General features: G+C 37.7%; 1 protein-coding gene across 5 annotated transcripts in view; it reads right to left on the bottom strand.

The window, feature by feature from the left end:
• JPH1 (junctophilin 1) overlaps window positions 1-14587 on the bottom strand; it is an 84326-nt gene that overhangs the window by 67731 nt on the left and 2008 nt on the right. For all 5 annotated transcript variants that reach the window (XM_071737801.1, XM_071737799.1, XM_071737798.1 and 2 more), the window contains exon 2: window positions 8788-9544. In XM_071737801.1, coding sequence (XP_071593902.1) covers window positions 8788-9544 — 757 coding nt within the window. The remainder of the gene's footprint in view (window positions 1-8787; window positions 9545-14587) is intronic.

Genomic DNA, 14587 nt, shown 5'->3' on the forward strand with positions numbered 1-14587 from the left:
TTCTTGTGGGAAGCAGCAAATACCTAGGTGTATAACAAAGTGTCAGAGATATCCAGCAAGGCCTCTTTCTGTCAGCAGTAAACTCTATTATACAGAACTCAAGACCAATTTATAGCTTTTCAGTCATTGTAAGTGCAAGGAGCAGATGAATTCAAATCAAATATCCATGACACCTCAAAGTTGGAACATATGAGAATATTGCTCAAAGTAATCTAGAGCATATTCTAAACAACTACAATTTGAAGAAAAGGTTAAATCAAATTTACGACAAACTCTTTGGTGAACTTATTCAGAGACATCATTGTGACTACTTGTTCTCTACATTCATTGTCTTAGTCTCTGGACTTACTGGTTTTCGCAACCAAGAATACTCGGCACTCAATATCCACAGGGCTCAGGGCTGAGAGCCCAGGGCTTTCATAAATCACAGAGTAACAGAATCATAGATAGAAAGGTTTGGGTTGGAAGCGACCTTAAGGATCCTCTAGTTCCAACCCTCCTAGTTCCTGTCCCTCCTGTAGGGACATCTCCCAGTAGGCCAGGTTTCTCAAAGTCCCATCCAACCTGGACTTGAACACTGCCAGGCAGGGGGCAGCCACAAATTCTATGGGCAACCTGTGCCAATATCTCACCACCCTCACAGGAAATTTCTTCTTCATCTAAATCCACCCCCTTTAAGCTTAAAACCATTACCCCTTGTCCCATCACTACATGCCCTTTTTTAAAGTTCCTCCCCAGCTTTCCTGTAGGCTGCTTCAAGTACTGGAAGGCTGCTATAAGGCGTCCCCAAAGCTTTCTCTTCTCCAGGCTGAACAACCCCATCTACAGAAGAGAGGCACTGCAGCCCTCTCTGCTGGGGAAAGGTGTTGGGAAGAAGGTATGAACAATTAAGGGCCAAAATTTGTGAATGTCACTGTTACAGAAGTATGAGGCACAATTGCAAAGGAGTGCTGCCCAACACTCACTGATCTTAAATGGTAAATGAAGTTCAATTTAAGAGTGATCCGCAAAACGTAACAACCCTAACGTCATCCATGAAGTAAAACTTTTTGAGGTGACTGCAGGAATGAGCTCTTGGGAGAACTGGAGAAACATCTAAAGGGGACAAAATCAATATCAGTCTGTTGATGCACATGTTAAACATTAACATGTTGTTTGAGGGGGAATAAGCTCATGAGGAAAAATCTACTTCTGGACCCTATCCACACAGAGACAGAGCCTCTGCCTCCCAGGACAATGAGAAAAGTGAACTGTAGGAGAATAAAGAAGAAAACATTACAATGTACAAATACAGTAGTACTAGAAGAGGAAAACAACAATGAGGTAAGCAAAAGAAAGTGTAGAAAATACAAACCAATCTGTATTAGATATATAAAATAGAAAAATGCATTAATGTCCAGATAAAAGAAAAGATAATATGTATCACTGATCAATTAGAATTCAAACAAACAGCATGACTCAATGAGCTACACCAGTTTTCAGAAAATCAATTATTTCTTGGGAAACATAATTAGATCAAGATAGGGGGCATTAAAAAGCTCATATGAATTACTTTTTCTGCTGTAGTTGTTCACTGAAAAACATTCCACACAGTAGAATCAACAAAGTTATAGTTAAATGAGACTACGTTTTCTTACTTCTTTGAAGAAGATTCTGTAGTAATCGGTTTAGTCTTCGAGCATAACTTCAAGTGAATTACTCAAGCTCTGACTACTAGTCACATAGATTTAGTAATACTGCCTACAGTAGACAAACATTATCTTTCTGGTTTTGAGAATATTTTCATAGCACGCAGTGAAATTAAGTCTAAATGGTTTTACACAATGGTTCATATGTGACTAAGCAGTACAATGATCCAGTTTTTCTGGCTTTTTTTTTTTTTTTAATGGAGATTTATTTCCATCACAGAAACTCTCCTGAAAGTCAGTAGAGACAGATGCTGCTTGCAGTTTAGTTTTGGAACAATTGTAATACAGATCAAAACAAATGCTGTGTAAAAACTCAGATAAAAACCCATGTAACACCTTATCTTCTTTGGTTAAAAAAAATATTAGTATTTTGCTAGTTTATCTCAGTATCACTACCAAAAAAAAAAAAAAAAAATCATTAGTGTTTTTATATACACCTAGTGAGCTTCCACTATAAGATTCTTTCTGCTCCTAACTTAAGTGTTCTGGAAGGTGAGCAAAAGAAACATTTCAAGAAGGTTTGCATATTTAAAAAAAGAGGCTAAGAAAAAAGGTTACTTTAAAACTAGTGGTGCACAGTGGTTCTGAAAGAAGAGAGTATTTTCAATCTAATATTAGCCCTCTCCTGATTTTAAACACATGAGAAAAGCAACTCTGGAGTAACAATGCCTAATACAAACACAAAGCAAGACTGGCTGTATTCCAGAGCTGCCCTTTTTTTGTTTAGTTGGTTTTTGGTTTTGTTTTTTGTTTTTTTTTTAAATATAGCCCTATTCAGACTTACAAATGTAGGTAGGTGTACTTTGATATAGGTAATTTGACCAAAAAGTCAAATACTTGAAGCTTCCTTAAATTGTCAGTGGAGGGATAGTAAAGAAGTAATTTAACTTCTTTTTAGCCATGTAATCTTACCACACTAAATACCAAGAAAAGAAATCAAATCTGTGCAGCAGTGTTTACAAAATTTGTATATTTTCAACAGATGTATTATTCATTCCCCAGCAAGCAGCAGCGGAACAGACCAAGACTGTATCTTTCACCAATGCGTTGTTTATGAAATCCAAGTGAAAATGTGCCCCACTGAAGTTAGTGGTATAACTCCCACAGGATTCAAGGAACATATGCTTTCCTCTGAAGAGTGCAGAATTAACATTAAAATTACCATCCATAGTAGCTGAAGATGGGTTTTAAGTTTTGCCACAGCATTTTAGCTGTTATCTTCAAATCGACCTATGTAATAAAATGATGAAAATCGATTTTGTTTTGAACCCGAGGCAGCTCTTTGTACTAAAGCAAGCAGGATTATATAAATACCTTTGGTATTTGTTGGACTCTATTCCTAAACACAATGTTCATATTTCAGCTATAATAAGTAAAGCATCTCAAAGATGCACGAAGCACTGGTCTCGCAAGTGTCCAGTTTAGTTTCTTGAGTAAAGTGAGATTGGTAGAGTCAGCTAAACCCATGATGGAAAGCTGTGTGCACGCACATAATTCAGTGTCATTTGGAATGACTGGCAGCTGCCATCTAGTGTGAACACAAACTATACTCCCACATTCATATAATTCCAGTTCTCCCTAGAAATCACAGTTTGTTCAGGTCAAGCCAAGAGTACTGGTCGCACAAGGCAATGAACACAACGAAGGAACGGACCAACAAAACATCCAGTGCTCCTTCCCGACGGTTCCGCATACTTCGTGTAAACCCACCACACGTAGCACAGCATGCTGAAACTTACTCTGCATTACGGTCATGAAAAATATAAGCAGTGTTTTTTTACATAATGGTTGTCCTATGAAGAGGACAACAGTGGCACTGTTCAGGAGCAGGTGCTGCCCAATGACACGAACCCAGCGCTAAGCGCTCAGGCCTGGGCCAGGCCTCAGGGTCCGTGATTACTCTCTAAATCATCCTCGGTGCTGAACATTACAGAAGTTTATTAATGGTTCCAGGAGGCTGCTATGACAGAGATGAAGTCAATCCTCCTGTACCCTCCTCCTGCAGCTCCTCCACCAACTCCAGGCTCCTCTGCAGCTGTGCAGAAGAAAGCAGGCGGCTCACTGCATGGGTCACAACTGGAGTTTCTCTGGTTTCTATTGAAAATAAAGGCTGAAACCAAGTCAACATCTGTGGACTTGGACACAAACATGTTAAAATAAAACTGAGCCATCTAAAAAAGCTACTCTGAAAAAGAAATCGATGCAGAAAAAGTCCCCAGTTAATCTCCCTTCAGTGCTCCCCCTAAAAGGTCTTCCTGACTAAAGGCTTGCTACTCACTGCTATCTGAGCACAGAGAACTAATTAACAAGGAGGAACTGCATGATGTTATTAGCTGCAAGATATTAATTTTACCGTTATCTTGATCTCAAGTCCTTCCACAGCCTTTTGCCAGTTTTTTTCCAGTTGTTGGGCACTGCCATTTTCCCAGACTGCAAGGTCTCCAGACAGGGTCATTTCTTTGTGCAATGCCTAACACAAAGGCACCATTATCCTTCACCAAACCTCAGGTGCTCATGTAATGAGAACCCATTACAATATTGCTTTTAAGGTGGTCAAGTTCTCACAGCATGTTATGTCAGTATACCTTACCTAAAACTCACTCACAGCCTTGGAATCATTAAAAGTACTTAGCTGCTGTGGAAAGCATAATATAAAAGATCCAATTCTTTACCCTGCCTGTCTTATGATCTGAAAGATCAATGGAGAATATGGAAAATACCAACAAGGAAGTGTTATTTCCTTTGATAGTGTCACACACTATCATCTGATTCATATTGCTTACTCTTACTATACTTTTATACTGTCCCTCTATGTTGCTACCAAGTTTTGGGTTTTTCCCTCAGAGAGTCAACACTTAAAGGGGAATTTCTAGTTGACCACTAGCTAGAAAAAATCTGAAAGAAGAAGAAAATAAAAAGTTGTGGCTCTGAAAGCTCTATTCTGAATCTGTATACTATATATCTATAATACTGACTTTCCCAGAGGAAAGAAAAAAAAAAAAAAGTGTATGAAGGGTTGTGTGTCAACAAACATCATCTCTTCTGCTTCCAGTACTACCTATTTACTTAAAGGAGCGATACATTAAAACCCACATAGTGATACTGATTATTAGAAGATAAGTTCATTTTCAAACTCTGAAAATTAATTAAAACTATCTTAGAGTGTATATCATTGTAAGTATTAATGAAGACAAAGTTAAGATAGTACACTAAACAACTCCTCTAATAAGAACTTCAGCGATTTTCATATTAGGAAAGAAGTGCTCTAATATAATTCCAGTTTATTTTGAGCTGCAGAGGGGTATCTCCTTTGAATAAGATACATTACAGCAATGAACTTAAAAACCCATATAATGAGAATTATTTTATATCCTGAAAACAAGGTTCTATCTGACTCTTGGTTGAGTGGACATTTGGGGCTTAAACACCTTCCAAAGGGCTCTTCCAAATGTACATATTCCAGCCTATCACACATGCTTGAAATAGCATAGGAAGTTTTTTTATAAATTTCTGGGAGACTGCCTTCCTTTTCAGACACCAAGACCCAAAAAAAGGCATATAAAGTAAACCTGACTGCATTAGGCACAAATGGGTTAATGATTTGATCCAATTACTGCCTATAATAATGACTTTTTTTTAAAAAAAGCCTTTTAATGTCTTAAAAGGGAAAAATACTGAACACGCTTCTGAGGTTCCTCAAATTCTGTGATTTTTACATTCACACCTTAATATTTTGTCTTAAATAGAGCTCGGAAAACTGAAATATGCAAACAAGACTTTTAAGCTGCATTATAATTTTAAAACCATTTTTATTCATTGTTAATTTCTAATCCATTTTGGATACAGATCTGTGCAGCAGAGGCTGGTAATTATTTCCCTGATACAGCGGCTTTCCATACATCACATGATTTTGTGATCTGGTATCTTTTGGGAATTGCTGCTATTAAAACACCTCAGTACAAATGCCTCAAATCCCAAAGGCTGAGTCAGGGGAGCCAACGTAAATTCAGCTTCAGAGAAGTACCATTTAACCTAACTTTCAGATTTTTCTTTGTACACCACAGTGCTATTTTAGATAAAGGAAGGCGACACAGATTACGTAGGAGGGCTTTTGGACATAAAAAGACATCAGGAATATAAAGCAAATCAGTAGCTGGTCTTGTTGATGACTGGGTGGACATCTGTCCCAGGTCAACCTATCAGCCAAACTTGTCATGACCAGCAGAGAACTATGAAGAGGAGTACAGCCTGCTTTCATTTGGCTAAGCAAACATTTTAAGAATAAAGAATACAAGAGCTACAGCACACCATGGAAAGCTGTACTGAAAATGAAGGTAATCTGGATGAGAGCCAGGGTTGCTATATCTTTGGAATGGAAAGCTGGAGATTTGGTGGGCTTGGGGCTGAGAAAAAAAAATAAAAATCTATCTTTTCTCCACAGTTCTTCCACTAATGGAATGGAAACCTACAGTAAGCACAAATTACTGGTGACATCTGCCAGGTCTGAAACACAGAAGGTTTTATAGGCCAGCATGCAGTGAGGGTATGCCACATGGGAAGAACCACCTTTGTATTACACGTTAGAGAAATGAAAAAAGGCCTTCTGGACTTTTTTGTGCAGCAGTAATTGTTGGGAAACAGACAAGATCACCATCCTCACATTCATCTAGGACACCACAGGAATGCTACTGTCTGAAAGATTAATTTTATTAATATATTAGTCTGGTAAAAAAAGCAGTCACAAACAAATACTGGTTCTTGGGTTTCAGAGGGACAGATGCTTTTCAGTATGAAACTGTACCAGTCCTGTGAGCCTAGAATTTACCAACTGCTTGAAGTGGATGTTTCTTCCTCAGCCCTCTTCTAGAATCTCTTCCAGATGATCTGGCTCTAAGACAGTCAGCACTATTGACTCTGCTAGTATGACAGTCCCTTAGTTCACATAATGCCACGGCCTTGCCCCCACTGGTTGACAGTAAAGGCAGTTCTGAAAACTTTAGAGACAAGAAGAATCATGTCATCCATACGAGGTGAGCCCAACACACACCCGTAAGTGAATTTAATTGTTATTCCTGATACTGCCTGACCAGGTACCAGCTCTCTTTGCCTTTGCACTAACTGTACTGGCACTGAGACAAAGGCTACTGAGAGAGAGAAAAGCTAAATCTGTCATATTCCTATCCATACTGGTAGACATGAGACTGCTTCTGAGAGATTCTCATTGGAAAAAAGAAAAAATAATAGCCCATGGTCACAGCTGCACTACAAATGACGTCTTCTGTTGTTGCACTTTTATAGAATCATAGAATTGGCTGGGTTGGAAGGGACCTCAGAGATCATCAAGTCCAACCCTTGATCCACTACCACTGCAGTTACCAGACCATGGCACTGAGTGCCACATCCAGTCTCTTTTTAAATATCTCCAGGGATGGAGAATCCGCTACTTCCTGGGACAGCCCATTCCAATGCTTGATCACTTTCAAAAACATCTATTCAAGAAATAAACATTGTTTTAATGGGCTGTTCCAAAAGAAGCAATTTGAGCTCTGTCCTTCATCTGAAGTGGAAGAAACAGCAAACTAAACACTTTGGAGACACACACCTTCACAAAGAGGAAGTGCATACACTGTGCTTTGTAACCTCAGAACTCAACTTTTTAATAGCTTCAGTACAGATGGGAAGCGGTGACTCTCCTTATCCACACTTCCCATTGCCTGAATTCTTTCAGAACTAGTTTATAGTCACAGATTACGACTGGCACCCAGTAATTCCTTCAAGTTCACTATTACTGCTCTGCTGATATGGTAGGCTGCCATATAATACCTTACATGTATTTATAGAAGTAACCGAGTATATACCACCCTCTAGGTAATTAGGTGACCAGTGCTCAGAAAGGTTCTTTAGCAGTATATGCTTAATTCTTCATATTTGTGTCTCAACTCCTTTTTGCTATTCAAGCTTTCTCACTTAAGCAGTTTTTTGTCTTTTCTGTATTCTTTATGACTATCAGAGCAGGGATAGTCACTGGGCACACACTGCTGACCCCACTATATCAGGAATCAGTTGGGCAGCTCTAAATGTAATATTTCTAAAATAGCATGAAGATTTTCTTTCTTTCACATCTCTGGGTTTTTTTTTGTTTGTTTGTTTGTTTTTTGTTTTGTTTTGTTTTTTTCTGCAGCATATTTCAAGAAAAGCCTGCCTGAGGAAACAAATTAAAACTAACAACAGAGACACTGCCACAGAAACTTACTGGAAAGCTTTAAAAATTAAACAGCCTTAAGATCTCTCAGTCTTAAAAGTAAAATCTATTAAAATTGCATATTCTGATTTAATTTGTAACAAATTCATTTCAGAAAACTTTACTTGGTTGCTCGTTTTGAGTTCAAAACTTAAAATTATGTTTTCCCCCCACTACTAACATCCATGGAATTCTCCTAAGTCAAACACTTGGTGGGGGGGTCGGGATAAGACAACCACTATTTGAAGTGGTGGCCATAAGATCCAGACGTATTCAAACTGCAAGAGAAACATGCTCCAAAACAAGAGTCCTCTGCCCTTTTGGCAGATGCTGACCTGGCAACTAAATCAACAGTTTATAAGCACAAGAGCCTTGACCATTATTCTTACACTATTCGTACCACAGTTTTTCAAATTCATCTTAAGATGCTCAGTGACAATTGGGTAACTTCAGACAATCTCAGGTTCTCCCCAAAAAATCAACACAAAAAGCATAACTAGAGCATGCTTCTGGGAAGATACTCTTGATCTCACGTCCCCTAAACGTTCTCTACATTTCCTTGCTAGTTTTGTTTTCCAAACAGGTTTAAAGACATAATACAGCAGGTCTTGAGTGAAAGCAAAAATGTACAAAAATGGAACATTGAGGACTATCTTTACTCAAATGAGTTACAGTTCTAAGCTTCATATGTGAAATGCCACTGAAGTCAATGGAACTACCTATTTGAAACTGAAAGGTAAACAAATACAAAAAACAATATTTACATCTTTGCTTTTGTCAACAGTGAGCTAACACATTGTATCATATTTTTGTTTCTGAAAATGTACTGATGCACAAATACATTTTGCAATAACATACCTTGAAGTTGCAATTTCCACTTTGGTTCTTGCCATGGCAGCTGCTCGCTGGGCACCCTCTATTGCTCTATCCACCTTTTCTCTAGTTTTTGTATTTCGTATTGGTATAAGCTGCTTTCTTATTCCACGGACCAAAACATTATTTTTATATTTTCCTTCTTCTTTGGTGCCATCTGGAAACATGGTACATCCATACCCGTGCCTCCTGTTATTTAGCCATTCTCCTTCGTATTTCATACCATTTGAACGCTCACTAATACCAAAACCACTGCGCTTGTCATTCTTCCATTCACCCATATAAGCTTCTGTAGTGGTAGCATCAACGTGGTCTTCCATAGGGGAATAATCACAGTCACCATCTCCAAAGCTAATTGTAGAGTTGGCATCACTAGAACTAATTCTGCTCATAGTAGCATCACTCCTGACAGAGCTCCGTTTGCTAGATATTGATGACCTAGATTCAGATTTTCTAAGTTTTATACTACCAAGAAGGGATCCTCTTCTGAATAAGCCTCCTTTTTTCTTAATGCCCATGGCTTCTGGATCACTGTGGAAATTGAGCACAAAACCTCCTCTTGTTCCAGCTGGACTGTCTGAAGTGACATCGTGTAGAACAGTGCCATTGCTCTGCTCACTTCGAAGTGAAGCGAGGGATGTTCGGAGGGGTGAACGGATCACGGTTGCCATTCCATAGGGCACACTCTGACGTACACCATAGCCATGTCGCATCCCTCCTGTCCATTGCCCCTGGTATGTACCTTTTAAAGTAAGAAGGAGAAATTAAATTTAGGAAGCTGCAGAAGACCTAGCATTCTACATCCAGTATGCTACAGGCAATACTATGCCAACAGTTCCATTTTGGGGAAGAAGAAGCGCAGAAAAATCACAGCACATGACACTGTACATACATCATTTTTGTTACTTGTTTTTCTTATAAGTTATTTTTCTTTGCCAACTCCTTGCTTTCCCAGCTAAAGTAATTTATTTTGGCAAGCGAGATACTTTAGCTACAGTCATAAGTATCTTTTTAGATGCATCTGTCCAGAGAAAAAAATTTCAAGAGAAATTTCTAAAGCAGGCCTCTCTCAACATGCTTTAAGTTGGCCTGATGGGGAGATGGTCAGCAGAAGCAGAGCCACATGATATACTGTCAGCTGGGAAGGGAGGGAGCAAGACACTCACAGCTCCTTGCTTCCAGCTGCTCACAGGATGACCAAGTTGAAGTAGTAAATGTTCTGTTGCCCTGACTTTAAGGTGACTACAGGCCTCTCCCTGAAAGAACTTCGCCATATTTGACAGTCCACTAAACTGTCTTGTCTTCAGATGGGGCTTTGGGTCCACTGTTATAAACCTCTACACTAAAAGCATTTAGAAGTTCTTCCATGCACTTGAATGGAAGAACAAAACCTCGTTGTATCTGATTCATTATGAACTCTTGATATAAACACTATTTGGTATTCCCACTTTTGTAACCACGGTGCTGCATTCTGCATTATGTTGTGAAAGAAAGATCAGAAACATGAATCCTTCTTTTTGCCTTTCACTTGTTCTGCAGTATGTGAGAAAGACAAGGCAGTAATAAAAAGAATATTGCACATCATTCTATCATAAATATTTCATTGTTGCAAATGTAACTGTTTTGTAATTCTTCTGAAAACAGCAAGATGGTATTTGGTCTGAGAAGTCACGGATATCCATGTAATGGAGTGCATGCAAAGCTGCATATGAGCCAAACCCCAGCATTATCAGATTACTAATGCAGACAATTTTCTTCTTGAATTCTCAAAAGTAATTTTCATGTTGATGAGATACACAGTCCAGTGTCTGGTCTCTGAAAGACCTTTGCACTAGATATTCCAAATGAAGGTACCCGGAACACCAGAACTGGCAAATACAAGATGATTTGCTTTCTAAGATCATTTCACTCTAATTCCCATTAAATTGCTTTAAGCTCCTCAAAATAAAATCACCCACCTAGTGCTGCTTCTTTTTTTAAAAGCTATTTTGCATCTGAATATTCTTACAGAGGGCTGAATAAGCAATCTTTAAGATATTTTCAATTTTGATCTACTTTATTCAGAGCACCTATTAAAAACTAGAGAATTAATATCAAATGTCAAATTTGGTGATTGACTAAATTTTTGTGAAGTACCTGCAGGTTTTTAGATGTGGCTAAAAGCTTCATTTGCTTTGAGATTCAATCTCCTTTGCATAAGCACACTATTTTGGTAGCGTACACATCAACTATCTATCTATTACTGCTTTACTGTATTACCTCTTCTCCTAAGTTATATTTCAAGGTTGACATTAAATTAAATTTGCCAAGTGTGCTTGCTTTATTATATAATACTAGATAGGTTCCACAACATAGCTATTTTGTGTTGGAAGAAAATTCTACCAAGTGGAAGGTTTTTGTTTTAACAGATGGCTGCTGACACAAACAAACAACTTTCTTAGTTTCTTTCTCATGCTCTGTATCCTGGATACCTACTGCTGCACTGGTTGTAAGGGTGCTGAATCTAGAAACATGATTATTTTTAAAAACTCAGCATATGGAGAAGAACAAATAGAAACAGCACAAAGCACTGGTATGATGCGTTCTGTAAATACTGCAAAAAATACAGCCACATTGTAATTTTTTCTTTATCAAACAAAAATTTCCCAGAAATATATTAATATTTTATGAGCATAAATGATTACATTTTGTCTGTAATTATATCCAGGATCCCCCTAGAATTATACTGATACGCTGGAGCAAAGAATCTGACTACGTCGACTTACTGCTACATGCAACAATCTGTCTAACATTCTGCACCAGTTAATTTAATTTCAAAATAATAAATCCAATTTTAATTTTGATTATATCACAATATTACATTAAAGCAGCAACTTGTAATTATGGCTCTCCATGTTGCTACTTGAGAGTCAGAACTGAAGAAGAATTGACTCACATTAGTATGGAATTCTTTAAGAGTACAAAAAGTCGGGCTTTTATCTTACTAATATTTTAAGTAATAAGCATGGAAAGCTAAAAAAATAATTAATTTAGGACTTGTATTTTTCACTACTCTGTAGGCAGAAGTGCAAGTGGTCACTGTTGCCCATAAGGGCATTAAACCAAGCACAACTGATGTGCTGCTGTGTACTTGTCCGTTTTTAATTTCTACTGGGGAAATAAAAATCAATCCCAGCTTCTTAACAGAGAAAACAGTCAATGAGGAAATGGAAGATTCATAGTGAATTGGTCCTTAGAAAGTATCAGAGATATTTAATTTTGTGCAGTCTTGAAGCTAACAAATCTTTCTTCTATCACTAGAAATCCGTTAGGGGAACGGCTTCTGCTACTAGTGCTGGAAAGTTGAGTCATTTTCCTAGATTTTTTTCAACTTCCATTTTAAACAAAAGAAATATTTTAATGGCATATGGAGGGGCAGTATCAAGAATGCAGATACAAGAGAACTATACAGTGATTTGATTGATAGCAGACTCTAACTGAATCATCTTCAGCAGAAATAATTTCAGAAAACTTTACATGAATATTTCAACTTAATTAAATACTACAGCCTATAGGACATTATTAAAAAGCTATTCCTATACATGAAGATATAAACATATATAGATATAAAGGCAAATGATGATATCAACAAGCATACCTTTTCCCATTTCATCTTACACTATAATTGACTGTTCAGAGAAGTTTCAGGAAGGGTCAACTTTTACCTGAAATTAATACTGTAATTACCAAGCTAATTTAAAATAATATTTGGCCATAAATTAGTAATATTGTTCAGCAGGAATTTTTCAAAAACCAGGCCTGGTATCCTTTGTAACTGAAGAAAAATTCAGCCACGACTTCTACTGACCATCCACCTGGTGTTTAATTGGTTCCCCTGAAAAGGTGTTCATATATTGAGCTCGAGAACTATTGGAAAGTGTATTTTTTTATTTTTGTTGGCAAGTTGCTATAAGGTATACTTTCAAAATCTATCCCCTTAGAGTTACATTGTGTCTTCCTTCCCAAAAAAATCTCAGTATATTTTACTGCTGTAAATCCCATTGCCTCATTGTGGGAAGAATTTACAACTACGCTGCGGGCAAAAGCCGAGAGACCAAGGACCCAGTAACTTCTCACTTGCTCATATCCATTACTTACACCTTCTGTGATTTAACCAGTTCATTGTTACATCAGGATTTTTGCATGCTTTCCCAACTCAGATGTTAGGTAAGAGCACATACATAGAGAGGAGACTGCTTAGAAATCAATGCACATATGTACTGTGGATGACCTTTGCTTAGGACTCATTTGCCACTGACCTCTGCAGAATGACAACGCACAAGCTTACAGCAAAATGCTTGCTAGTGTTTGTGGAACCATAAACTCCTCACTAATTTACACATCCTGAAGTTTCAAATGGCCTCAGTCCCTCCATAAAAAAAAAACATGCACCAGGCTCGCAAAATTCAGACAGATTCAACAAAACCTAGGGAGTTTAAAGGAGATACAAAAGTTCAGACGGCTGTACGAAACTGATGGGCCACTTGAAGGCCCAGCATAAGCACATACAAATGGAAGAACAGAGTTTATAATTCACAGTGTTCTCCTCAGAGATCTGACTGACAATTTTAAGCATTTTAAAACAGCATGACACATTACTCATGTTGTGCAAAAGGTTGCGTGCAGAACACTGAGGAACGCTGTAAATGCTTACACTCTTTTTCCCTCCCTCAACTACACCTCCTAATAGTACCGGTGCTTTTTAAAACATACTAGGGAACAAAACAAAACAGCAGGGAAAAGGCCTGTTTTTTTTAGCGAGTTTGAAAGAAACTGGCAATTGACATAATCTAAACAGTTATTTCCCTATGCTAGTACTCTCAGGTCTCAATAAAGGAAGAGCTTTCCATCAAATACTTCTCAGTATGTTAAAAACACATATGTAAATCTGGTTTCCTTTTAAAAACATTTCAGACATTCTTCTGGTGTACAAATAGAGCCATTGTTCCAGGGTAGGAAAACAAAAACACATCTGCAAGCATCTATGACGCCACTGCTGAGCTTCATTCATGAGTACTTCCATTAAAATCAATGGGACTTCACACCCTCTGTTTATATGAACTGAAACACGTAACAGACTGGAGCCATGGTAACAGATTTCAGTTAAAAGGACTAAAAATCTTCCAGTGTAAACGACACACTTCATTTGCTGTTTTGGTCAAAAGATTTCCTGGGGGTTTTAAGTCTGAAAATTTTGAGAATTTGCCTCTCATTATCAATACTATATTGAGATTTTTTTAAATTCCACAAGAAGCCTAAAGGAAAAAAATACAAGGAACTTTAGCTTGAGAAAATCACCCCTCCAAAATTTACTGGAATGGCAGTTTACTTCTCCTGGAGAAAAAAAAAAAAAAGGAATAAAAAAAAAAGTATTTCCCACTGCAAATTCAGCTTGTCTTCAGCTAGCCGTAACAAGGATAATGAAAAATGAAAGTGTGTGGTAAAAGTGAAACTAAAATTCTGATTTCTTTCATGTTGTGGTTCCTGGGTTTTCTTGGTTGTTTTTTGTAGTTGGTTTGTTTGTTTTTAAACCTCCAAACACATATCTCAGCTGACTTAGAGCATCAAAACTTTCCACACCAGGAAGCAATGTTCAGACAACTACAAGTAAGTATAAATAGGGAGATGCAAAGAGCTTGAGGTACCAGAATCAGAGTACATTTCATTTTCTGAAGGAAATGAATCTTGCACAACTCACGATATTCTGTATTTAGGAAATGAAAAAAAAAAAAACCAAATTAAACCA

This window comes from Heliangelus exortis, chromosome 2 (assembly GCF_036169615.1).
Source record: "Heliangelus exortis chromosome 2, bHelExo1.hap1, whole genome shotgun sequence".
NCBI classification, from domain to species: domain Eukaryota; kingdom Metazoa; phylum Chordata; class Aves; order Apodiformes; family Trochilidae; genus Heliangelus; species Heliangelus exortis.